General features: G+C 42.1%; 1 protein-coding gene across 1 annotated transcript in view; it reads left to right on the top strand.

Annotated features, from left to right (window-relative positions):
- LOC137503343 (zinc finger protein 180-like) overlaps positions 1–24,952 on the top strand; it is a 71,087-nt gene extending 46,135 nt beyond the window's left edge. Inside the window, exons 4-5 of the mRNA XM_068230901.1 lie at positions 23,810–24,105; positions 24,837–24,952. Of these exons, the coding sequence (XP_068087002.1) occupies positions 23,810–24,105; positions 24,837–24,952 (412 nt within the window). The remainder of the gene's footprint in view (positions 1–23,809; positions 24,106–24,836) is intronic.
- The last annotated feature ends 2,984 nt before the right edge of the window (positions 24,953–27,936 follow it).

Here is a 27,936-nt window from a genome sequence, read left to right as displayed (position 1 = left end):
ATTTCAGTTTTCAGAACTGCCCAGTACCAGCTTACACTCTGTCATTAGTCAGAGTAGAACCATGCACACAACTGAAGATCGCCCAAATACGTCAACTCTTAGAGGTTCAAATTCTGCTGTTGCTTTGTAATTGTTGTGTAACAGTACAAAATAGGCTATGTTAAAGAACAAATGTTATGACAACCATTAAAAAGTGTTGCTTATGAATACTTTTCACACACAAAATGCATATTTATATTTTTGGATGGAGTTTAAATAAGCTTTCTTGTTCCAAAACATATCCTGCGCAGAGGCACTCTAGAACCAGCAAAGTAACTAAACTTCTCTGTGTTTTCTTTTTCCTTGCCATTGTCTTTATAGCAAAGTCCATTGTATATTATAGGTTTTAGATGCTTCTGAAGGATTCAGTTGACCGGATCTTATATACTGCTTCTCACTTTGTTTTATATCTCACCTCAGGTGCTATGATATCCTGGTTCTCATCTCAGCTGTCTACAAATATCGTTCAGCAACTTAAATGACTTCTTTGAAAATGTCTAAAAAGATTTGCCATGTCCATTTGGTACTAAATTATATAAGAACAGGTTTTAAGATACATAAAACTTCCTAATCGTTGACTTGTGGAAAGACACATATTTCTGAGCTTACCAATTAGTGATGAGAGTACTGTCCATTAGTGGAGAGACACATTGCCCTGAGCTAAATAATTAGTGATGAGCCTAACTTCTGTTTGCGTAGAGACACATGGTCTTGAGCTAACCACTTAGTGATGCCGTTTTGTTCCATTTGTACAGTGTCAAGTGTCACATGGCCCTGAGCTGACCACGTTGTGCCACTCCTCCATGGTCTTCATATTTGTAGACTAGATTGGAGTGAAAATAACAAATTGATTACTCTGATCGTCTGCGATATATGATGAATGTATGCAGAAATTTGAATTGCAAAATTCCATTCAGGCTAGAATGAACTGACAGACTCTCCCCTTATTGGTATTCCTAGAACATTTACCGTATATTCAAACTGTCACTCCTGATGAACACAGCTAATTCTGAAATTTTTATTTTGTTGAGTTATATATTTTCCTTTATAATGCATTGATAGGAGTCACTTAAGCACAAAATCTAGAAGTGTTCTGTCATTCGAACACTACTGTATTTTGTGAAAATTAGTCCTTTTAGATATTGTACATAGGCTTTAGTGGAGAGAATTTGAACGTACTCAGCTGAATGATAGGATGTGTAAAATATCCGTTGTATCCCGTTTTTATAACAGCATATTGATCAATCTGCATCTTGTTATTCTGCTTCTTTCGAAGAGTCCTGCCTGGTGGTAGGGTCCGGTGGTGTGATTCATTCTCTCCACTTCGGTCTCGGGCCATCTCTGTATATAGTTTCACAGCTTCCAGGTCGTTGTGCACTTTATCTCTCCTATGCTGTCTTGTTCGTCACTTGCGCCTCTTTTCACCGACTTTCTCTGTATATGCTGACTTTCCCAATATATCGTACTCTGCACGCAACACATGACCAAACCAGTGCACATGCCTTTCCTCAACTTTTTTCTGGATTCGTGCAATCCCAAAGGTTTTCTAGTACTGCAGAACCTCGATAATTCGAAATCGGTTAATTCAAAATCCCGCCTAATTCGAAGCTTCTCCCTTTCCAGGAATCTTGAGGTATGTTTTTGCATGTTATTTAAACTCTTTAATTCGAAATACGGAAAATTCGTAATTCGAAGAACAGTGTCGGTCCCCATTACGGAAATTCAGATTTATACTTCAAAACTGCCTCAACATTTAAGCAAGTAAATATCTTTTGTGTTAATTTAAATTCAAAACTTATTCTGTTCATGATAGAGTGCATCTTCCTGAACCAGCTGGGGTAGTTTTCTGTTTTTCCACTCACTTCGGTGCGTCTACAGTGTGCTTCATATTTGCTAAGTTAGAGTAAAAACGTAATTCTGTTGTATCCAGCGTTTTAAGGAACGCCACAATATCACATGGCAGGCAGTGTGCGGAGAAGTTAGTAGTTTAATAAGCGGGTTCTGCCGCCGCCTCCGCCTCTGGGCTCCCAGGGGCCCCTCCGCCTCACGGGAGGCCCTCCCAGAGGCCTCCTCCGCCTCCGCCTCCCGAGGGGCCTCCCAGAGGCCTCCTCTGCCTCCTGTGGGAAATTTGAATTGGTAAACAAAGCCACGTGCTTTTTGACAACTGTCATCGACAACAACGCATCGCTAACCCCACTGCTGCCATCTTGACGGGCCTAAACCTCAGTGCTACCAACTTAACCTCACAACCGCGAGATTTGAATCGGTAAACAAATCCACGTGCTTTTTTGACAGCTGTCATCCACCATCTTTAATCCATAGAGCACAGTGGTGCCCTCTTTAGCTACATACCTTTGAAATGTGGTGGCGGATAATTTGAAAAATGCTTTTTGACAGCAGCCATCTTTGAGCACCGTGCTGCCCTCTGTAGCTAGATACCTTTGAAATGTGGTGGCAGGCAATTTCGTGTGACAGCAGCCATCTTTGAGCATCGTGCTGCACTCTTTGTGGCGGTGGCAAATTCCGCGTACTCTTGTTTGGAAACAAACTCACGTGTTTTTTTCTGACAGTTGTCATCCGCCATCTTGCATCACAAACCTCAGTGCCGCACTCTTTAGCTAGATACCTTGTGAAATATGGTGGCGGCAATTTGAAAAATTCTATGTGCTCTTGTTTGGAAACAAAGCCACGTGCTTTTTTGACAGCTGTCATCCGCCATCTTTAATCAATAGAGCTCTGTGCTGCTATAATGCGGGCAATTTCGTCAGCTGTCATCCGCCATCTTTAATTCACAGAGCACCGTGCTGCCCTCTGTAGTAGCGGGCAATTTGAAAAGTTCTGTTAGCTATCATCCGCCATCTTTAATCAAGAGAGCACCGTGCTGCCATCTTTACCTAGATACCTTTGAAATGTGGTGGCGGCAAATTGAAAAATTCCACGTGCTCTTGTTTAGTAAACAAACTCACGTGCTTTTTGTCAGGTGTCATCCACCATCTTACATCGCAAACCTCAGTGCTACACTCTTTAGTTGAAATATGGTGGCGGATAATTTAAAAAGAAAAATTCTACAGCAGCCATCTCTCGACGCTAATTGCACAAGATGGTGGCTATACATGACTCTTTAAAGGTGCTTATGCAAGCTGGCCGCTATACATAGGTTCTTATGAGGCGCCCTTGGGATGCTTGTGCAAGATGGCGGTTATACAAGGCTCCTTATGAGACTCCCTAAGGATGCTTGCGCAAGATGGCGGTTGCTCTTATGAGGTGGCTTAAGGGTCCTTGCACAAGATGACTAGAGACTCCCTAAGGATGCTTGCGCAAGATGGCGGACGCAAGATGGCGGCTATACACGACTCCTTATGAGACGCCTTAAGGGTGCTTGCGCAAGATGGCCGCTGCTCTTATGAAGATAGCTAGCTTAGAGGCTAACGTGTCATGCTAGTTCGATTCATTAAATTTGGGGCTTAAATGCAAAATGTTAAATATCTCGTAAACGGTGCATCGTAGAGCAAAACGGACCAAAAAATTTTGCCCAATTCCTCGGTTCGTAGTCCGAGAAACATGATAGCATAAGAAAAACATAGTCTAATGATGAGATCAACGGTTCGGTTCCTACTTAGGCCCTTTGGCATTCGCTCTGTTTTAGCTTGTATTGAGGCAAGTCTTCGTAACATGATCAGGTCTAGCTATGGTAGAGAGTATAACGTGCAGTGCAGGTTCGATTCATTAAATTTGGGGCTTAAATGCAAAATGTTAAATATCTCGAAAACGGTGCATCGTAGAGCAAAACCTGATACCTAGGTTTGCAATATCAGGAACAAGAAAAAAACATAGTCTAATGATGAGATGGACGGTTCGATCCCTACTTAGGCCCTTTGGCATTGGCAGCTATCTAATTCTACAAGATGGGGGCTATACATAGCTTCTTATGAAGCAGCTTAAGAGCGCTTGCACAAGATGGCTGCTGCTCTTATGAGACTCCCTAGGGGTGCTTGCGCAAGGTAGTAGCGACAAGACGGTGACTATACACAGCTCCTTATGATACGATCTAGAGGTGCTCACGCAAGATGGTGGCTGCTCTGATGAAGAAAGCTAGGTTTGCATCGTGCAGGTATTTTACAGCACTAAACCTCATACCTTTGAAATGTGGTGGCGGGTAATTTGAAAAATTCTACGTGCTTTTTCTTAACAGCAGCTATCTTTAAACAATAGCGGCTACACATAAGCAGTTAAGGCCTCCTCTTATGTCAAGGCATAGCTCTATCGAACAAGTTTAAACCTGCTTCGGGATAGCTAGAGTAAGCACGTGCTGCAGTGGTGACGTCATTAAGCATGTTTAGACTTGCAAATCACTAAAAAACATAACAAGACTAGAATCGAACCCTGCACTCTATTCCGTGAACATGTGATCGGAACATTGATTGAAGTGTTTAGAACACTAAATAAGTAATCAAGACTAAAATAGAACACTGTACTCGATACAACATGTGTTTAGAACATGTCAGGGGCTACCTTTGTTCTAAGAAGATTAGATTACCGCACATTCCTTGTGGGGCTAATAGGCTAAGGGGCCAATGGGCAAAAGGGCAAAAGGGCTAATGGGCAAAAGGGCTAAAGGGCTAATGGGCTAAAGGGCTAGGGTGGCTTTTTTCTCTTTATCCGGGCTTGAGACCGGCTCTACAACTAGAGGCGGAGTTAACACCCTAAGGAAGGGAGAATGTTGGGAAATAATCTATACGAATATAGCTACTCGATCGACTATATACTACAGATGGCTGACTTAGGTGAGGGTAAGCGCTTACTTAATAATACCTATACGACGTAATTCATGCTCTATTTCAAAAATATCTTCTTTGTACTGTGTGTAACCAGCATCATGATAGGCTCTTAGCAGTTGTAAACGTTTTACGAGTACGTTGGGCTCTTTACAGTATCTTATATCTACGTAGGGTAGCAGAGGCTTGTTGTGAACTTGGAGTCTATATGAAAACAGTTGATGTGTAGGGACTTGTTTTCATGTAATACGTGCTTCAGCAGTAGCGTTTCTAGGGACAAACTTAACTTGTTTCGATAGCGATGAAGCGTTGAAATTTCCTTCTTCTTTACCTTGCATCTCTTCTTGAGATGTTTGCACTGCGACAGAACGTGTAGTAGGCTTAGGAAATGAAGTAAAATCGTCAAGCTGTGATGGCAATGAATTTTCTTCTTCTTCTACTTTCCCTTTACTACTGTTTTGATCAACATTATTATCCTTATTATCATAATCATGACCTTGCCTCTCTTTATCTTGAAGTTTGTGCTTAGTAACAGAAGTTGCAGCAGGCCTAGACAACAAGGGAGAATTAAAAATCTCTCGCAGAGGTGTACTTTTTAAACATAAATCAGTGTTCGCTGGAATATGGTTGAGCTCTTTGTATTTTGTTCCCGATGAAGCTACATTACACGCGGCTTCATGACGTTGAGCGTTGTATGCGTCCTTGAACTCTCTTCTACAATGTTTGCATCGAAAAATTGTCCTACATGATATCTCATGACGTCTCCTGTGATAGCTTCGGGAAAATGCTTTTCCACACTCTTCGCAAATATACCTAGAAATAGGTTTTTCCATGACGGACTTTTATCTTCTGCTAACAGATTCTTCTTTAAATCTACTTAACATTTGTTACTCTCTACTTCGATGATGCGAACAGCTTAGCGATTAACAGTAAACTAACACAAAAGCGTATAACCAAGGTAGCAACAGTAAGGTTTAAGCCCATCAAGATGGCAAGAGTGAGGTTAGCGACGTTCTGTTCTTGGATTTTAAATTCCGCGCTATAACATGCATAAGGTGGCAGCCTTGAGGTTTACCGCCGTAAAGATGGCAGCAGTGAGGTTAGCGACGCTCTATTATCCTTCAATGTGAGGTTAGGGTCCGTCAGGAAGACAGCTGTCAAAAAAGCACGTGGCTTGGTTTACTAAACAAGAGCACGTGGTTGTGACGTCACGGTCACGTAATCAATCCTTAGCTCTACGTCGTTAAGAGCAGCATTAGGATTAGCTGTGTTTAAAAATCTTGGGAACAGAGCAGCAGTGTGAATAGCCATGTTTCAAAGCGTGTACACATCACCTATCTATTTTAGATGCATCGACCCTCGTACTAAACTTCTTCCGCTAGATCGTGCTGCTGTCTTAGCGTAACATATACGTATGAACTTATAGTACAAAGATTAGCCATGTTTCAAAGCGTGTACACATCACCTATCGATTTTACATGCATCGACCCTCGTACTAAACTTCTTCCGCTAGATCGTGCTGCTATCTTACCATAACCTATACGCATGACCTTAAAGTACAAAGAATAGCCATGTTTCAAAGCGTGTACACATTACCTATCGATTTTACATGCATCGACCCTCGAACTAAACTTCATCCGCTAGATCGTGCTGCTATCTTAGCATAACCTATACCCATAAAATTAATGTACAATGAATAGCCATGTCTCAAAGCTTGTACACATTACTTATTGATTTTGCATTCATCGAATTTCGTACTAAACTTCTTCCGCTAGATTGTGCTGCTATCTTAGCATAACCTATGCCCATAAATTTAAAGTGCAAAGAATAGCTATAGCGTGTACACATCACCTATCGATTTCGCATGCATCGACTCTCGTACTAAAACTTCTTCCGCTAGATTATGCTGCTATCTTAGCATAACCTATGTGCATGAACTTAAAATGCAAAGAATAGCTATGTTTCAAAGCGTGTACACATCACTCTGAACTTCTTCCGCTAGATTGCACTGCTATCTTAGCATAACCTATACGCGCGAACTTAAAGCACAACAAATAACGAAGTTTAACAGCGTGTACACATCACCTATTGATTTTGCATGCATCGACTATTTTTTACCGCCAGTGTGTACAACGATCGCATATGTGTATTGCTATCGTATGTGTATAAAGCTAAAGCACAAAGAATAGCTATATTACAAAGCGCGTACTCATCACGTATCAATTTTGCATACTTCGACTATCGTACTAAACTTCTCCCGCTAGAGTGTACAACGATCGCAATTGAGTGCTGCTACCTATGTGCATGAATTTAAAGAATAAGGAATAGCGTGTACACATAACGTATTGATGATGCATGCGTCGACTATCGTACTAGGCTTCTTCCGCTAGAGCATGTAGCAATCGCTTTTGTGTATCCCTAACCCATGTGCACGAACATAAAGCACAAAGAATAGTTATGTTTCAAACCTGTCAATTTTGCATGCGTTAGCTATTGTACTAAACTTCTTCTACTAGAGCGTGCGATCATCGCTTGTGTGTGCTGCAATCTTAACATAACCTATGTGCACGAAGTTATAGCACAAAGAATACCCAAGTTCAAAGCGTGTTCACAACACCTATCGATTTTGCATGCATCAACAATCCTACTAAACACATCCCGCTAGAATGTACAACGTTCACATGTATTTGCGCTGCTACTTTAGCATGACCTAAGCGAACGAACTTAAAGCGCAAAGAATAGCGATGTTTGAAAATCTTGCGAACATAGTAGCAGTAAGAATAGCAAGGTTTAAAAGTGTGTACATATCACCTTTTGATAATGCATACATCAACTATCGTACTAAACAACCTCTACGCGAGCGTGCGACCATCGCTTGTACATGTGCTTCTATCTTAACATAACCTATGTGCAGTAACTTAAAGCATAAAGAATAGTTATGTGTAAAAATCTTGTGAACATAGCAGAGTGTTAACTACGTAGGTGTAGACATTGAACTTTGCATGCTGAAGCAGCATACAACGTGACCGTGACGTCACAACCACGTGCTCTTGTTTTGTAAACCAAGCCACGTGCTTTTTTGACAGCTGCCTTTTTGACGGACCCTAACCTCACATTGAAGGATAATAGAGCGTCTCTAACCTCACTGCTGCCACCTTTACGGCGGTAAAATTCAAGGCTGCCACATTATGCATGTTATAGCGCGGAATTTAAAATCCAACAACAGAACGTCGCTAACCTCTCTCCTGCCATCTTGATGGGCTTAAACCTTACTGTTGCTACCTTGGTTATACGCTTTTGTGTTAGTTTACTGTTAATCGCTAAGCTGTTCGCATCATCGAAGTAGAGAGTAACAAATGTTAAGTAGATTTAAAGAAGAATCTGTTAGCAGAAGATAAAAGGTCGTCATGGAAAAACCTATTTCTAGGTATATTTGCGAAGGATGTAGAAAAGCATTTTCCCGAAGCTATCACAGGAGACGTCAGGAGATATCATGTAGGACAATTTTTCGATGCAAACATTGTAGAAGAGAGTTCAAGAACGCATACAACTCTCAACATCATGAAGCCGCGTGTAATGTAGCTTCATCGGGAACAAAATACAAAGAGCTCAACCATATTCCAGCGAACACTGATTTATGTTTAAAAATACACCTCTGCGAGAGATTTTTAATTCTCCCTTGTTGTCTAGGCCAGCTGCAACTTCTGTTACCAAGGACAAACTTCAAGATAAAGAGAGGCAAGATCATGATTATGATAATAAGGATAATGATGTTGATCAAAACAGTAGTAAAGGGAAAGTAGAAGAAGAAGAAAATTCATTGCCATTACAGCTTGATGATTTTACTTCATTTCCTAAGCCTACTACACGTTCTGTCGCAGTGCAAACATCTCAAGAAGAGATGCAAGGTAAAGAAGAAGGAAATTTCAACGCTTCATCGCTATCGAAACAAGTTAAGTTTGTACCTAGAAACGCTACTGCTGAAGCACGTATTACATGAAAACAAGTCCCTACACATCAACTGTCTGCATATAGACTCAAAGTTCACAAGAAGCCTCTGTTATCCTATGTAGATATAAGATGCTGTAAAGACCCCAACGTACTCGTAAAACGTTTACAACTGCTAAGAGCCTATCATGATGCTGGTTACACACAGCACAAAGAAGATATTTTTGAAATAGAGCATGAATTACGTCGTGTAGGTATTATTAAGTAAGCGCTTACCCTCACCTAAGTCAGCCATCTGTAGTATATAGTTGATCGAGTAGCTATATTCGTACCGGGCGAGTTGGCCGTGCGGTTAGAGGCGCGTGGCTGTGAGCTTGCATCCGGGAGATAGTGGGTTCGAATCCCACTGTCGGCAGCCCTGAAGATGGTTTTCCGTGGTTTCCCATTTTCACACCAGGCAAATGCTGGGGCTGTACCTTAATTAAGGCCACGGCCGCTTCCTTCCAACTCCCAGACATTTCCCATCCCATCGTCGCCGTAAGACCTATCTGTGTCGGTGCGACGTAAAGCCATTAGCAAGCTATATTCGTATAGATTATTTCCCAACATTCTCCCTTCCTTAGGGTGTTAACTCCGCCTCTAGTTGTAGAGCTGGTCTCAAGCCCGGATAAAGAGAGGAGAGCCACCCTAGCCCTTTAGCCCTTTAGCCCTTTTGCCCATTAGCCCTTTTGACCTTTTGCCCATTGGCCCTTTTGCCTATTAGCCCTACAAGGAATGTGCGGTAATCTAATCTTAGAACAAAGGTAACCCCTGACATGTTCTAAACACATGTTGTATCGAGTACAGTGTTCTATTTTAGTCTTGATTACTTAGTGTTCTAAACACTTCAATCAATGTTCCGATCACATGTTCACGGAATAGAGTGCAGTGTTCGATTCTAGTCTTGTTATGTTTTTTAGTGATTTGCAAGTCTAAACATGCTTAATGACGTCATCACTGCAGCACGTGCTTACTCTAGCTATCCCGATGCAGGTTTAAACTTGTTCGATAGAGCTATGCCTTGACATAAGAGGAGGCCTTAACAGCTTATGTATAGCCGCTATTGTTTAAAGATAGCTGCTGTGAAGGAAAAGCACGTAGAATTTTTCAAATTACCCACCACCACATTTCAATGGTATGAGGTTTAGTGCTGTGAAGATACCTGCACGATGCAAAGCTAGCTTTCTTCATCAGAGCAGCCACCATCTTGTGTGAGCACCTCGAGGCCGTATCATAAGGAGCTGTGTATATTCACCGTCTTGTCGCTGCTACGTTGCGCAAGCACCCCTAGGGCGTCTCATAAGAGCAGCAGCCATCTTGTTCAAGCGCTCTTAAGCTGCCTCATAAGAAGCTATGTATAGCCGCAATCTTGTAGAATTAGATAGCTGCCAATGCCAAAGGGCCTAACTAGGGTTCGAACCGTCGATCTCATCATTAGACTATGTTTTTCTTGTTCCAACCTAGGTAACAGGTGGAAAAATTTTATCCGTTTTGCTCTACGATGTACCGTTTTCGAGATATTTAACATTTTGCATTTAAGCCTCAAATTTAATGAATCGAACCTGCACGGCACGTTATACTCTCTACCATAGCTAGACCTGATCATGTTACGAAGACTTACTTCAGTACAAGCTGAAACAGAGCGAATGCCAAAGGGCCTAAGTAGGAACCGAACCGTTGATCTCATCATTAGACTATGTTTTTCTTATGCTATCATGTTCCTGATACTGCAAACCTAGGTAACAGGAGGAAATATTTTATCCGTTTTGCTCTACGATGTACCGTTATCGAGATATTTAACATTTTGCATTTAAGCCCCTAATTTAATGAAACGAACCTGTACGGCACGTTATACTCTCTACCATAGCTAGACCTGATCATGTTACGAAGACTTGCTTCAATACAAGCTAAAACAGAGCGAATGCCAAAGGGCCTAAGTAGGAACCGAACTGTTGATCTCATCATTAGACTATGTTTTTCGTATGCTATCATGTTCCTTGTACTGCCAACCGAGGAATTGGGCAGAAATGTTTTGTCCGTTTTGCTCTACGATGCACCGTTTTCGAGATATTTAACATTTTGCGTTTAAGCCCCAAATTTAATGAATCGAACTAGCATGACACATTAGCCTCTAAGCTAGCTTTCTTCATAAGAGCAGCGGCCATCTTGCGCAAGCACCCTTAAGGCGTCTCATAAGGAGTCGTGTATAGCCGCCATCTTGCGTCCGCCATCTTGCGCAAGCATCCTTAGGGAGTCTCTAGTCATCTTGTGCAAGGACCCTTAAGCCACCTCATAAGAGCAACCGCCATCTTGCGCAAGCATCCCTAGGGCGTCTCATAAGGAGCCTTGTATAACCGCCATCTTGCACAAGCATCCCAAGGGGGCCCCATAAGAACTTATGTATAGCGGCCATCTTGCATAAGCACCTCTAAAGAGTCATGTATAGCCACCATCTTGTGCAATTAGCGTCGAGAGATGGCTGCTGTAGAATTTTTCTTTTTAAATTATCCGCCACCATATTTCAACTAAAGAGTGTAGCACTGAGGTTTGCGATGTAAGATGGCGGATGACACCTGACAAAAAGCGCGTGAGTTTGTTTACTAAACTTAAGCACGTGGAATTTTTCAATTTGCCGCCACCACATTTCAAAGGCATCTAGCATAAATGGCAGCACGGTGCTCTCTTGATTAAAGATGGCGGATGACAGCTAACAGAACTTTTAAAATTGCCCGCTACTACAGAGGGCAGCACGGTGCTCTGTGAATTAAAGATGGCGGATGACAGCTGACGAAATTGCGCGCATGATAGCAGCACAGTGCTCTATTGATTAAAGATGGCGGATGACAGCTGTCAAAAAAGCACGTGGGTTTGTTTCCAAACAAGAGCACATAGAATTTTTCAAATTGCCGCCACCACATTTCAAAATGTATCTAGCTAAAGAGTGCGGCACTGAGGTTTGTGATGCAAGATGGCGGATGACAACTGTCAGAAAAAAGCACGTGAGTTTGTTTCCAAACAGGAGTACGTGTTATTTGCCACCGCCACAAAGAGGGCAGCGCGGCGCTCAAAGATGGCTGCTGTCACGTGGAATTGCCTGCCACCACATTTCAAAGGTGTCTAGCTAAAGAGGGCAGCACGGTGCTCAAAGATGGCTGCTGTCAAAAAGCATTTTTCAAATTATCCGCCACCACATTTCAAAGGTAAGTAGCTAAAGAGGGCACCACTGTGCTCTATGGATTAAAGATGGTGGATGATAGCTGTCAAAAAAGCACGTGGATTTGTGTACCGATTCAAATCTCGCGCTAGTAAGGTTAAGTTGGTAGCACTAATGTTTAGGCCCGTTAAGATGGCAGCACTGCGGATGACAGGTGACGAATTTGCAGCTACTGCGATAAAGAGGGCAGCACGATGCTCTGTAGTTTAAAGATGGCGGATGACAGCTGTCAAAAAGCACGTGGATTTGTTTACCGAATCAAATCTCGCGCTAGTGAGGTTAAGTTGGTACTACTGAGGTTTAGGCCCGTCAACATGGCAGTACTGAGGTTAGCGATACGTTGTTGTCTGTCAAAAAGCACGTGGATTTGTTTACAATTCAAATCTCGCGCTTGTGAGGTTAAGTTGGTAGCACTGAGGTTTAGGCCCGTCAAGATGGCAGTACTGAGGTTAGCGATGCGTTATTGTCGATGACAGCTGTCTAAAAGCACGTGGCTTTGTTTACCAATTCAAATTTTCCGCGGGAGGCGGAGGAGGCCTCTGGGAGGGCCTCCCGTGAGGCGGAGGCGGAGGGGCCCCTGGGAGCCCAGAGGCGGAGGCGGCGGCAGAACCCGCTTATTATACTACTGAAGTTGAATCCGCGAACACTGGCGATGCTGGCAGTTGGCGAAAAAACCTGCCTATAATCACCGAACAATATTGTAAATGCTAATGAAACTGAATTTTTTTAAGTGCCGAGCTCAAACGGACTTGGTTTTAAAGGAGATGGTCCCAGGCGGGAAATCGTACAAGGGTGGGGTCATTGTACTGTGCTGCAACGTGCTTGTAGCGAGAGAGTTTCTTTACTGGTCATAGCAAAGTTTGATAAGCTACGATGTGTTGAGGGCGTCGGACAATTCCCGTGCTAGTACGAGGCATCTAAAAATTCAAACAGTACAGTAAACCTAAAAATGAAGCATTTGCGCAACGGAGCCAACATAATATGCCCTCTTCTTTGAATCGTATGTGTTTTTCCTTCGTTGTGTAATGTGTTTGCCAGTGATTTATCCATGTGCGTAAATGCGCCTTTTTGGATGCTTTTGGAAATAGCGTCTTCCATGGCATAAGACAGTTTTAAACTGTGAATCAAAGTGATGAAATGAAATGTCGTATGGCTTTTAGTGCCGGGATATCCCAGGACGGGTTCGGCTCGCCAAGTGCAGGTCTTCCTATTTGACACCCGTAGGTGACCTCCGCGTCGTGATGAGGATGAAATGATGATGAAGAAAACACATACACCCAGCCCCCTTGCCATTGGAATTAACCAATTAAGGTTAAAATCCCCGACCTGGCCGGGAATCGAACCCGGGACCCTGTGAACAGAAGGCCAGTACGCTGACCTTTCAGCCAACGAGTCGGACAATCAAAGTGATTGCATGCATTAATGGGTCTGAGAACACTTTGTGACGCGGCAATTACCGGTAGAATTTCGAGAGAGGTACCATAGCGGGAAATCGTACAAGGATAGCGTTCACTGTACTGTGTTGTAAAATTGTAAAATTGTAATGCAGACTGAAGCGAGAGACTTTCTTCCCTCTTCATAGAAAAAGTTCGATTCGCCATGAAGTTTTGAAGACATCGGGTACGTACCTTGCGTGCAAGTACATGAAATCTAAAATGCATACAGTACAGTAATTCAATGAATAAAGGACTTGGATAGGGGAGCTAGCATAGATTTCTTCTCGTCTTTGAATCCTGCTGTTTTTCCTTTCATTGCGTGAGGCTATGTTTGTCAGTGAGTTGTCCAAGAGCGTTATTTGAATACTGTAAATGCACCTTGTTGGATGCATTTAAGAAATAACTTTTTCTATGGCATTTGAAAGGTTTAAACTGTGTATCAAAGTTAATTGCAAGCAGTAACAGGTCTTAAGAATATTTTATGACGGCAAGGGTTGGCATATCTGAACTACAACTTGGTGGTTAATTTCGAAATCGCATAATTCGAAGTCCGATTTTTGCGTCCTAACGGCTTCGAACTAACGAGGTTTTACTGTAACATCGTTTGAGGTATGATCCACTCTTGTTATGCCAGTCTTCCTCGTAAGCATCTTTGTATCCATGATGCTTAGTTGGCGTTCTACCTCTTTAGCTGGCCACGAGTTTGTTGCCGTAGAAGACGACAGGACGGATAGCAGTTCGGTAGATCTTAGATTTTATATGGTCCTTTATTCGACGGACGCAAGGGCGCCCGTTGTCATTCTCCACTTCAGTCAGGCTTTGTATATACATGACTTCATCAGTAAGTCGGCCATCATCAGAGATTGTGGAGCCATGATACTTAGATTTCTCTGCTCGTGCTATACTTTCACCGTCAACACGCTTGGTTCCAACTCCTTGACGATGTAAAGCTATGTATTCTCTCTTCTTTTTGTTCAGGCGCAGGACATATTGCACTGGTCGATTGTTCCAATCTTCTGTTTGATGCTGGAAATCAAGCTTATTCCTTGCAGCCAAAATGACATCATTTGCATAGAGAAGTGTCCACGGTATTGGACTGTGCAGGTCTGATGTTATGGAGTCAATCACAAGAGTGAGCAGCAGTGGTTATAAGGCAGGGCCTTGCTTGACTCCTAGAGTTATGCGGAATTCATTAGACGTTCCTGCGGCAGCTTGAACATAACTCCTTGTCTCTTCGTAGAGCATTTATACCCTCTCAACAAGGTGTTTTGGAGTGCCATGTTCTTGTAGCGCTGGCTGATTAGGTTATGAAGTATCCGATGGAAGGCCTTTTCAGGGTCCAGAATTTCGTGACGAAGCATCTTATTCTTTTCACAGTGTCTCTCAAGTAACAGGCCTGCACCGTGGGTTGCTCCTGTTGCACCACAATTTTACACAAATCCAGCTTGGCTTGTTGTATGTTTGGCTAAATCGCTAATCCTTTTGTCAAATATTTGTTCGAAATCTGTCATTGCTATGCTCGGAAGTATTGTGCCGTACCCTGACCGCGCATACAAGACATCATATATATATTTGCCATATTATATAATTATATTGAAGTGGATTTCAGCCAGGCATTGGAAAAGTAGCAGATTGCAGAACAGTTGAGACCGGAAGTCCATGGAGACATAAAGTCTCTGTATGTTGCGCGAAGCCTGCTTGCGACTGTGGTAAATGTTCAGCGTTACCAGGAGTTAGCACATCTCGGCACGTGTAGAATTCGTTGGCCATGAGGAGCATTCAGCCAATCAGGAAGCGAGGGTGTGGCTATAATATTAATTTTCGACCGCGCAGAATTAAAATCCCAGGTTGACCAACATGGATATCTGTGTGATTGCTCCAGCAATCAAGGATATTCTGAAAATGTTCGGAGGCATGGAATATTCGGCACGGTAGATTTGACTTCATCGTTCCATCACATTGAATTACACACAGAATCTAGTATGTTAACAGGATTCATATTTAACAATCAGACATATCACTTCCTAAGACCATTCGGCCTTAAAATCTCAAGTTCAGCATTAATCCGCGCACTGGAAGACAACTTAAGTCCAGAAGTAAAAGCATTTACAATCTTTTATATTGATGGTATCATCTTCTCTTCAAAAACAATTGAAGAACATTTGGATAAAATCAGTCGTCGTTTGGCAGATTTCAACCGTTGTAATTTCAAAGCTAATTTAGAAAAATCCCATTTTTGCAGTAGAAACACGTTATTTTTGGGCCATGTCATCATGGAGATGGAATGTAACCCAATCCGGCGAAGATATCAGCCATTCAGAATTTTCCGAAACCGACCATGGTCAAACATATCAGACAATTTTTAGGACTTTGTCAATTCTTCTCTGACCACTGCATGTCGTATACGGACACCGTGGCACCGCTACAGGGACTATTAAAGGTGAAAAACCGATGGAAATTGAGAGAAGACCAAGACGAGGCTTTCAGAAAACCAGGGAGATGCTGGCAAAAGCAGTTAAACTAGGCTATCCTTCCTACGACCGCCCATTCATCATTCATGCCTCAAATATAGGCATAGGAGCCGTTCTACACCAGGAAACCCCAGAAATTGAACCAAAAATTACATATTTGGCATTGACAAGCAGGAAACTGCGGAATCATGAACTAAAATGGACAACGACAGAACTAGAAATGCTGTCAATTGTAGTCGCCCTAGGTCAATGGATTTCCTATCATAATCCGCACTGATCACAAGGCACTAGCATTGATCCTAAAGTCAAACGTGGGTAGCGACAGGGTATACAGATGGTCGTTATTTGTACAACAATTCGACCTGACATTACAGCATTGCCCAGGTAAACTGAACACCATGAGGGACGCACTTCGCCGTAACCCGGATAACATTGAAGCTACTGTAAATATTGCTATTTTAGACGAAGAAGATCAAAACATTCTGGATAAGCTCCCAAGTTTAGGCCATTAACAGAAAAATTACGGACCAACTAAATTATTAATTGACTATTTCAACAAGGAACTCGAACCCTGTACACCAAGATTCCTGGAAACACAAAAGAAAGCAGCGTTATATCATTATTTTAACAATTTGTTACACAAGTTCATTGATGAGGAGCATACCAAGTTTCGCATTGTTGTACCACCAATGTTCCAGATGGATCTGATATGGTTAGGGCATCGTACCACTGGGCACGCAGGCGTAGAAAAAGTAACGGCTACTTTGCAAGATACATTTGTTTGGCCACACACGAGGCGCATGATTCAGCAAGTTTTGCGAACCTGCGACACATGTCAAAGTATCAAACCCAATACCTTTTTGTTAAAACAACAGCCAAGACCAGTACTACCCAGAATGCCCAGGAAACTGTTTGCCATTGATTATTTCGGAACCTTACCCGTAGGATGCCGTGGCGTGAAGTATATATTAGTTTACATGGATGTATTTTCTGAATGCGTAATACTCTGCCCAGTACAAAAGGCTAATAAAAATCCGCAGTACATCAAATTAAGAACACGATTATACCAAGAATGGGTAAACCAAAAAATACTGAGTGAGCATGGGCCACAGTTTACTTCACCAGATTTCAAGAGGGAGTTAGAAAAATTAGAGATAAGACATGTGTTGAGTTCTGTTAGACATCCGGAGTCTAACCCGAGCGAACGTTTCATGAGAGAAATAGCAAAGAACTGTCGCATCGTCATACCATGTGAACATTGGAAATGGCCGATGTTGTACCTATTATCATGGAAAGTATTAACTCCACACAACACGAAAGTACCGGGCAAATTCCTAGCATTATTCATCTTAACGAGTATCCACAGCGTCCCTGGCATGACAAAATTCAATGCCCAAGTGATCCACGGCCGTCTGCAGAAATATGCATACGTGAGTGCAGAGAGATTGAAAGCACAGGCAGATAAGAGGCTGCGGCGTAGCTGAAACAAGCGCTTCCATCGACACTTGCGGGGTCGATGAGCTCGTACTAAATAAACGTCCCCAAAGCTCAGATATATCAGCACGCTTCTGTCAAAAATTTGCCGAAGTGTACAAAGGTCCATAAAGTGATTCAGGTGTGTGGAAACAATTCACCTAAAACCACGGCCAGGCATTCCTTTTCATAAATCGAATACCGTAATTCAGCTCCATGCAACAGCTTGCTGAAATACGCAATAAGGACTAGCTTCCCGTCCTCATCGGATTGGTTAAGTACAGCAGAAACGGCAAGTTCGCTGGAGTCACACTGCAAGACAAAATCTCGGGAAAAATTTGGACTGTGGAGGACAGGGGCTTCACAAAGGGCATTTTTCAGTTGATCGAAAGCATGGGTTTGAGCTTCGCCCCACACACAACGGGAGTTTTTACTTGTCAGAAGTTTTAAGGGGGCCGAAATTTTGGAAAAGTCTTTGATGAAACGGCTGTAGAAACCGACCATACCCAGGAATCATCTCACACCGCGGACATTCTTTGGCCGAGGAAACTCTTTGATACATTTAACCCTGTCGGGGTTCACAGCAATTCCGGAATCTGATATGACATGACCAAAAAATTTAAGCTCTTAGAGCAAAGAGACATCTTTTTAGGATTTATTGTGAAACCGTGCTTGCGCAAACGATTGAGAACCTCTCGAAGATGAGCAAGGTGCTCCTCAAAGCTTGGAGAAAAAATGAGAAGATCGTCCAGAAAATTGAAGACGTGGGAAAATTTCAGATCTCCAAAGATCGAATCCATCACGTGGCTGAGCGCTTGTCCACCAATAGAGATGCCCATCGGTACTTTGTTAAATTCGAGTAGGCCGAAATGAGAGTCGACGGCAGTGCAGGGGCGACTTTTGGGATCCAAGGGAATTTGGTAATACGCTGAATTAATGTCAAAAATGGTGAAAAATTTATCGCCATGAAAATGTTGGAAGGTACTTTCAATGGTGGGTAAGGGGAAGCTGTCGAAGACAATATTCTTATTCACCTTACGATAATGAACTATAACCTAAATCTACCATCCTTTTTGGGGATAAGGAATGCGGGAGGACTGAAGGGAGACTTGGAAGGACTGATTACCTTCTTTTCCAAGAGCTCGTTAACACATTTTCTCATAGCAGACAACTTTGGGTGCTAGCAACCGAATGGAGGCGACCTAAAAGGGGTATCATCTTTCAGTTCGATGGAATAGGAGAAATTTTTTGCACAACCTAAATCAGCAGTTAAAAAATCAGAAAATTCTTCCAACAGGCCGTTTAACATCAAGTTTTGTTTGTCAGTCAAATCACATGAAGCATTGGGAAGTTGATATTTCGAAAGAGCGCATACGGTAGCACGTTGGAAAGGGACTTCAAAAGGGTAACTTAGCCTGATTTGAACCTAAATGCGAAGGTGCGGGCGATAAAATCAATAGATAGACCGGTAGCCAGCATAAAATCGATTCCTAAAATAATTGGGACAGATACATCGGGGATAACATTAAACATCCAATCCCACGAAAGTTTGTGGATTCTAATATGACATTTAACTCGACAAACGGGACATTTCTGGTGGCCATCAGCACACATGAACTTTCCCAAGCTCTCACAGGCTTGGAGAATTGTAAATCCTTAGAAGACACAAGGGATTGTTTCACGAAGGAGACGCAGGAACCGGTGTCTGATAAGGCATAGAGTACGCGCTATCCAACTAAAATTTTGGCCCAGGGTGTAGACGAAGGAATGCCCCAGATCCTTTTATTAACACTAACATCAGTCGCCAACGACGGGCCATCACGCCGGCGCGCATTTATTTTCCCTGGCGAGAGTTGCACCGGGGACAAACGTGCTGAGTGATACCAGCTAAACCACGCTATGCTACCATTTGAGCCGAACCCCCTTCCTTACCGACAATATATCTTAGAATATAACACACACGTCGGAAGACTCGAGGCGTGGACCGCGACTAGGAAAGGTCAAACACCGCCCTGAACTGGAAACGGTCCTCATTACAAAAGCATAACAGGAATATGACTAAAGCCACTAGCAATATAATCCCAACTATATTTAAATGAGGGTTTATTGAAATAATAAAACCAAAAAAGAAAAAGGAAATGAAGCCAGCAATTAAAATAAATAAATAAATAAATAATACGTACATATGCAGAGCTCATCCAATTGAAGACATAACACAAATGTGTGAACACAAACTTTTCAAATACCAAGCTTAAATTATTCATAAGGCAGGCTCACCGTCACAATTTTAATCTTGCTACATAATATGGTAATGCGAATACAATCCACACGGATCATCTCGGTCATTCTTTCCGCGACATTACTAGAATTCATTATGTACGCGTCTATTTAACTTCCACATCGTCACAAAAATTACTCACAGATCAAATGCTGCCATGCGGCATGGAGAAGAAAAATGTTCAGAGAAGATAAGAATGGGATGCGAGAGATCGCAACATAGCATAGAGAAACATCTATGGGCCAAGGAAGCAAAATTTAAAATCAAAGAGCATCACAGGCATGTGGGTAGCCTGTATAAGAAAAGAAAATGGCGGCCTCCTGGGTAAACAAACGCCCGTGATAGAAACCAAGGCAAAATAAATATCACCGTGCCGGCAACTTACATGAGGCAGAGATACAAGAATAAGATATAAAATAAGCTGACCGATACGTCATCCTTTTTCCCCGCTTTCACACTCTTGCACACACCCAAACATACAGACATTGCCGGAACCGGCAAACAATCTGAGCAGTTGCTCCCGTTAATAAGTTGAACTTAATCTCAAATAGTATGACTCTCATGGTCACAAACAAAGGTCTCACATATTTCAGAGCAGCGTGCACGGCGCAGATAACTAGGAGCACGATAATGGAGACCCAGTGGTCACACGCTCATGCGCACCGTACGGCACGAATTGATCTCCGTGCCGACGCGACGGGCGTACATTCATTGATGGCTAGATACTTTACAACGTAGTGCACGAAAGTAATATCAATCAGCGACCCAGCTATAAACACATCCCAATCAAGTCAACAACAGATACACGGCCCATTCATGCAGCAGAGCAGAAGGATGCATATCAATCGGCCATCATTGAAAGAAACAAACGGTACAATTTAACCGTAGAAGTAATATGAATACACGAATTACCATACCTGTAATATCAATAATCACAGTAAAAAGAAGGATGGTTGTACGGGTTAAATTTAAATCTGTTAAAGACCCATTTATGGCATAAAAATGCCACTCCAATTTGCGTGCGTTCCATGTTTACATTCCACACACATAACAATGGAAAGAAACGCTCCAAAGAGGCAATACGACTCTCTCGTCGAAAGAATGATCTCCCGCGCTCATAACCGAGGGAGCTGTCCTATCTGGTACAAACATGGAAACACTTACGTCAAATGAGGTGAGGCCGATACAAGCTCTTTGCTATACGGAAAACATCATTTCTATGAACATGCCATATTAGCATGGCTCAGTAGTCAATGTGAGTTTGATGGGAGCCTCTGTAGTACGTGACAAGATGAATATCACGATGAATATCACGCTTTTTGAACCGTGTGTACGCGTTGATCATTTTCTGTATAATCGAGAATTTGTTGGCCATCGTCGTTCCTCTTTCCATATCTATATGCGCCATGGACTGTGTGTTCTTCTTTCCTCCGTCCGACACGTCGTCATATCACCAGCAACGAAAAGATGGTCAGGGATCTTGTAAGGCAGTGTCCAGAAGGCATCTTTGGTTCCCGTGCCCTGGCCAGTTTTGGAGCGTTCCACTGAAAAATTAGAATATCCTTCTCTCCCCAATGTAGACAAGTTACATCAAAGCGATTGTCATACTTTTGCACCTCGGAGACTGAACCGTCAAATTTTGTTGATATAACAATGCCAACACCATTATTTGTTCTTCGACTTCCGTTTTAGATCAGTTAGTAACCGCACCGCATTTCGCATGACTTTTGCTACTCCATCGTCTTCCTGCACATCACAGATGCCTATATGCCTTCTCTCATATGCTGTGGCTAATTTGCTACTTCATCCAGAAATAGTTCAGTGATGCGATACAGAAAGGCGGTACTTGTTTGCTTAGCCGTCCCAGCCCGTGTGACAGTAACCCTTGCATACTTTTCATTCTGACTGGGCCCTGCCAATGTGCATCCCTTCAGGAGTATGCCCTAACCATGGTACTGATTCCATGAGACATATTTCTGTAAACATTTGTCAGTATTATTTTACGGCCGGCTTGTCTTGAAGCATTTTAGAGCTCATGACAGCAGGTAGTTATGCCGCTCCGGACATGGGGAAGAGACGCCATTTGTAGCCGCTCTTCTAGAGAAGAAACAGTACGCTCCACTCTGCATTAACTTCCAAAAAGCGAGAGTACTGTTTGTGCCAACTCCTTCGTACCAAACGTCTCGATGTCCGCCAAAGTTGCCATTAAGGACCTTGTGCGTGTTTAGTCCGGGAGAGCTATCATATTTCGCTCAAATCTGCCGGCAGGCCGGTGGGGAACTCGTATCCGTCACCTGGGATGCACCACGTGTTTCAGCAATGTAGCTGGTTCGTGCAGAATAATTATCAGGGCAAAGTGAAATACCATTTTATTGACAAACTAATTGTGAACCTGATAAATCAATTCGGACTCACATAAATAACAAAGGCAGCAGACATATGCACCTCTTGCTTGGCGTGATATGCCAATACAATCCAGTGTCATGTTTTCTTCCGCCTGTTGTCTAGTGGTGTCAACATCAATATCTTGTTAGATGATAAAGAGGTCTAGCCTGTCGTATCTGGAATCAATGTCCCACTTTTATTTCTCCACTTATTTTCTCCTAAGAGTGCAATAACAACATATTTGTCGAGGCTCCCACTACTTTGCTTGTGAAGAAGCCTTGCATTCGACTGGGCCATGTAAATTCAGTGCATACAGCATGAATTGGGAAGTGCCACTTTATGTTACAATGTATGTTCGCCTGCGCGATCGACTTTTCCCATGTTCCTTATCTCGCCTTTAACCAAGAAATTTGTATTTCTTGCTCGTCTTTCCTAAAATACACAGAGCCAATCTGTGCTGAGGAGACAGACAGAGGCTTGGATGCTATCCAACGATGTTATCATTCCACTAAAAATAATCACTTTGTGAACTTTTCAAATAAAATAAATCTCTCTCCTTCTTTCACATAGCACCAATATCCACTACGGCGAAATTCAATGTCCTGTATTCTTGAATTTTCATTCAAGCCTTGATTTTTCATGCTCCTTCTAACTGTAGTGTTAAAGGAACACTATTAAAATATTCAATTACATGATAGCTCTCATTTGGGTTCAAATTCAGGATATCAGAACATTGTAATAAAACACTACTACCAAAGCCATCCTATTTGTAGTCTGCTCTGTTGATTGCACATCAAAGCTATGTAATTAGAAATAACCACACTGTGATGTAATTGAATGCTACACCGATATAACAACAATGTACAAATAAAATATGTATGTGTGCGTGACTGTAAATAATCTTCATAAAAGATTAGTCATGGTTCAGCAGATCTGGCTGATTCGGCCAGCAATGTTCTCAATTTTATTAATATCTACAATACTATTTCTCTAAAACTACCTCAGCAACAAGTATAATTACAAAAATTATTATTTGCTTGCCACAAAGCGCAGAGTGGTTTAAGAAGATCAAAACTCCAAGCCATGCCGTACTTTATGTCGGGGAACTTATCGTCCCCACTCTGGCAAACTAGCGAAAGTGACAAATTAGGGAATCTGTACTTCTGAAGTTTCGGTGTACATTTTATTGGTTAAACATTGTCTACCCCCTGATAAAGTCTCACATCTGCAACTCGATCTTTATGCTAACACATGAAACCGCACATTAAATATAAAAATTGATTTGACATGAGTAATCACAACTTCTTTCAGCTCCTCTAACCTTGTGACAATTTGCAGATTCGCTAGTTTGCCAGAGTAGGGACGTTATGTAATCTGATTTCAAGAGATAAACGTGTGCCAGATTAAAGAGCTTTCATTTCTAGTTTTTAGGCTGGACCACTTCTCATGCATTGTTTAATTGAGGTTGTCCATGAGCTCGCACGTTCGTAAATCGTTAGAAGTTTCTTGCGCGTGATATCGTGATTCGAGAGAAAAAACGCACCATGTCCTCGTAACGAGTGAGAGCTTTTGAAATTTACGACTACACTCTGAATTTGACCTCTGATGTAGTATACTCTCAGGAATGTGATGTTCATCCCTGCATGGGATATCAGTGAGAGGAATGTTCAGTACCAATGTCCTTGTGTGAGAATTTTAGTGTATTTGGCTGTTGAATTATTGGCCATGTAGTTTTTATTTTGTCATTGTAGATCGGGATCCGATGTGAGCAACGCAGATCATCATCCTCGAGATGGCAGAACACGTTTTAGATGCAATGTCTGTGGTAAATCCTTCAGCCGGAAATATACCTTAGCAGTTCACACACGGTCTCACACAGGGGAGACATCAATCCGGGGCAATATCAGTGGAAAGCTATTCAACGATAAATGCGCACTCCAGAAACAAACCTTGACTCACACGAAGAAGAAGCCACATTATTGCAATCTCTGTGGCAAATCCTTCAACCGAAAATATAATGTTGTTTGTCACATGCGCACTCACACTGGTGAGAAGCCGTATTGTTGTAATATATGTGAAAAGGCATTCACAAGCAAAGTAAACCTAACATGTCACTTGCGCTCACACACAGGTGAGAAGCCGTTTTGTTGCAATATATGTGAAAAGTCATTCACAAGTAAAGCACACCTAACATATCACGCGCGCTCCCACACAGGTGAGAGGCCGTACGGGTGCAATGTCTGTGGAAAGTCGTTCAGAAGAAAAGATCACCTACCAAGTCATTTGCAGTCACACGTGCGACAGGACGTAGTGGTGCGACATCTAAGGCAAATCCTTCATCGAGGAAGGCACCCTAGCATGTTACATGGTGACTCACATGGGCGATAAGCCGCACTGTTTCAATGTCTGTTCGATAACCTTCGTCAAGAAATGTAACCTTGCAGGGCACATGGGCAAGTAGCTACACCGCTACAATATTTGTATTGATGATGATGATGATGATGATGATGATGCTTGTTGTTTAAAGGGGCCTAACATCGAAGGTCATCGGCCCCAATATTTGTATTAAGCTCTTCTCCGGGATAATTGCATTCTGGAAACACAAGCAGACGCACACAGACGAGTAGCCATACTGTTAAAATGACTGTGGCATATCTTCAGCCAGAGAGTCTATCCATCATTTCACTTCCGAATGCACACGATTTTTAAGGCACACAGCTGCTCATTAATGCGATGAAATGTTCAAAGAATCATGTAACTGAACTTGCGCATGTGAAGCTCACTGGAGAGATGGCACCCTGCTCGAGTTTTGCGGCAAATCGTTCGCACGCAGTACCAAGCTGTCGGTGCACACGGACGAGACGGCGCATGAACGTCACGTCACGCCAGAATGAAGCCGCACGGGATTAATTATAATGTTATTTTGCTTTATGTCCCATTAAGTACTGTACGAGTCTTCGGAGTTCCACATGGTCCATTTCTGGAGATGTAGCCAGGCACATGTGATCGCACACAGCAAAGGAGTAAGAAGTTCTTCAGCCAGAGCGGCACCTTTTCGGCACAACACTTGATGTACACCGGAGAGTGGTCCTTCCCATTTTGCCAATTTCTCTGCGATGCAATTCTCAGGGAACACAGTGCCAGGTCCTTGTGCGGAAGGATCAGAGGATATTTCATCAGTTATCTCCCCATCAGTCACAGATATATGACACCCGCTTGTTCTAAGCCATGGACGACACTTTTTGTGTTTTCAGACGTCACTGGAAGTGTGTTCAGTAACACACATTGAGGAGCCTTCCAAATGCGCGGATAAGGAGTAATTCGGGTGAACAGAGAGGAATCATATGACAAAGTCAAGTGGTAGAAGACCAGAAGCGCAATATAAAAAATTAAAACGTTTGAATAAACATTTCAAGGGAGTAAATAAGTATCGGATCATGTCAAATATTTTATGCAGTTGAAGGAATTTTTGCTGACGGCTGAGCAAACCTTTGCTCCCCTTCCCACATGTCACTGTGTGTTACATTAATATTGAGTTAACCATTAGCTCAACTGTACTTGCTCCCTCGGCTCTTGTACAATAATATTGTGTCTGGCTACCTGTTCTGAATGCAAATTGAAATTTCAACTTCAGTGCCCGTAGCCATTCATGAAGATCACGTAGTTTTCTAGGAGGCGTCTGTAGGCAAGGACTCATATTTTGACACCTGCAGTATACTCTTACAAAAGTTTCTCCATTTTCATTTACTGGGTGGCAGAGAAATGGCCACTCATTTTTCTCTATTCAAACCTCAGATATGTCACTAAAAATCTCTTACAACTAAACATTGCAAGTGTTGAAGAGACATAGCGAGTCATATCAAACTGTTATTTGCCTGTTCCATGTCTTCTGAATGAATCGTTAACTCTTGTGTCTGAGGAGGTGTTAACGAAACTTGGTCACTTCCAGACATCATTTTCCGGTATCAAGGTTGGCCTACTTACTTAAATTCAAAGCTTACATAATCTGACTAGGTTTATTCATTCAAAATAGTGAAATGGGATGGCGGGTGTGTATATAAATATGGCCATAAACAGTTGCCTGTGGAAAATGACATTAGTATAACAGTGCAGCTTGGTGATTTCAGGATGAAATTAATCCACCACAAACAAAGCCTGAAGGGCTATTTACAGAAAACCACTTTGTGGATAAATAGAAAACAACAGCATGAGATTTAACTTGCTTAGCTCCGTAAACAACTGTGAAATATTCTTCCGATTTCTCAATCGCCTAAATGTCGGGAAGTGATCTCCAGACCATTTCTAATTTAGGCTGTCCACTAACTGACCATCAATATATGACGAGTTACCTGGACCCTCAATTAAATCTGAGTAACCTCCAATTCACATCAGTGAGCTATCGTGGTCATCCAATAAAGTAAATGTTTAAGGTTAAGGAAATGTAGCTGATGACCAAAGTGACCCCACATTGAAGTTAATTGAACGTGGCTTATGACCAGAGTGACCCTTCACTGAAGTTAATTGAATGTGCCTGATGACCAAAGTAAACCTAAAAAATTGGGGGACTTATAGTGCCAGTGAATTAATGGTGTAATATTACACAACATATTAAATGTACGAAGTTATATCAAAACCTAAAACAACAGGTTGAAGTCTGTGATTGGAATAAATCTATGAAGACCTATGAAAAGAAATACTACTACAAGTTTACCCATGCTATCATTTTGTTATAAAGTTCAATCAATCTCCAAAATAAACTCAAGTCATGGGTCACCCTTAAACATTATACTATACAATTTTACCCATGCTGTCATTTTGTTAAAAAGTTCAATCAAATCCCAATAATAAACTCGACTCATGAGTAACCCGTAAACATTATTGGTCACGGAGTTAAACGACTTCCTCTCATACAGTCCTACTAAAATATAAACATGCAAAATATTTCAAATTCTCTATGAAAAACATGGCCATAAATCATGGGTGTCCCATAGACTAATGGCACAGCGCTACTACATCTGATGGAATACTGTACTCTTTGTGTCAAACTAGAATACTCACCTCTCATCTAAGGGCAGTTGGCTAGCTACGTCATTTCACAGTCCTAGCATGGCCGAGCAATCCCGGGAATCCATTCCATGCACCTCAACCACCATCCTATATTTCCACTGGAGGACAAACCAACGACAATTCTCAACACCTAGCTGCAATACGAACATATCAAGAAGTGGAAATCCTCAATATTTCAGGACATCCTTCTGACACCAAAATAATTATTTAAATGCTCAGTGGGAATATGAACTATGACTGTGTTATGGAAACATCAAAACTGGAATAAAAAGGCAAATCTTCAGAACTGTTACTGACAATCCAGTTTATCATTTTCCTATGCAATAGAATTGAAATTCAAATAACTCCCTGTTTATTTTAACACCAATCATGTTGTAACACGCCTTTTTTCCAAGCAGGGTCCGCCTCATATAAATGCGAACACCTGTTATCTCATCAAACAGGTTTATACCTGCCGTGTTCAACTGGCTTACAAGTGAGCAAAAATCTTGCCACTGACAGCCTTTTACTACAGCACAAATCTACATCCTAATACTTGTGTTATCAGACAATATATCGGTCAAAATCATTGCCTTCACGAATGAACTCGAGTCTAATGGGATCTGTAGAATTTGGTATGAGTGTCACGGGAATTAATAGAGTTATTAGGTGAATAAATGATCCCTCTGGATATAGGATCCAATTCAATGTTCAAACCAGTGACCTTACCATATTTCGAAACATTCTATCCAGACGATTTTCCCTCGAGCATTCCGCACTGTTAACTCTGGAATATCTACTAGAAACATGTCTCACTGAGTCACATGGTTTC

This window comes from Anabrus simplex, chromosome X (genome assembly GCF_040414725.1).
Source record: "Anabrus simplex isolate iqAnaSimp1 chromosome X, ASM4041472v1, whole genome shotgun sequence".
NCBI classification, from domain to species: Eukaryota; Metazoa; Arthropoda; class Insecta; order Orthoptera; family Tettigoniidae; genus Anabrus; species Anabrus simplex.
The sequence above is the reverse complement of the archived record's forward strand: the minus strand, read 5'-3'. Positions and strand labels throughout refer to the sequence as shown.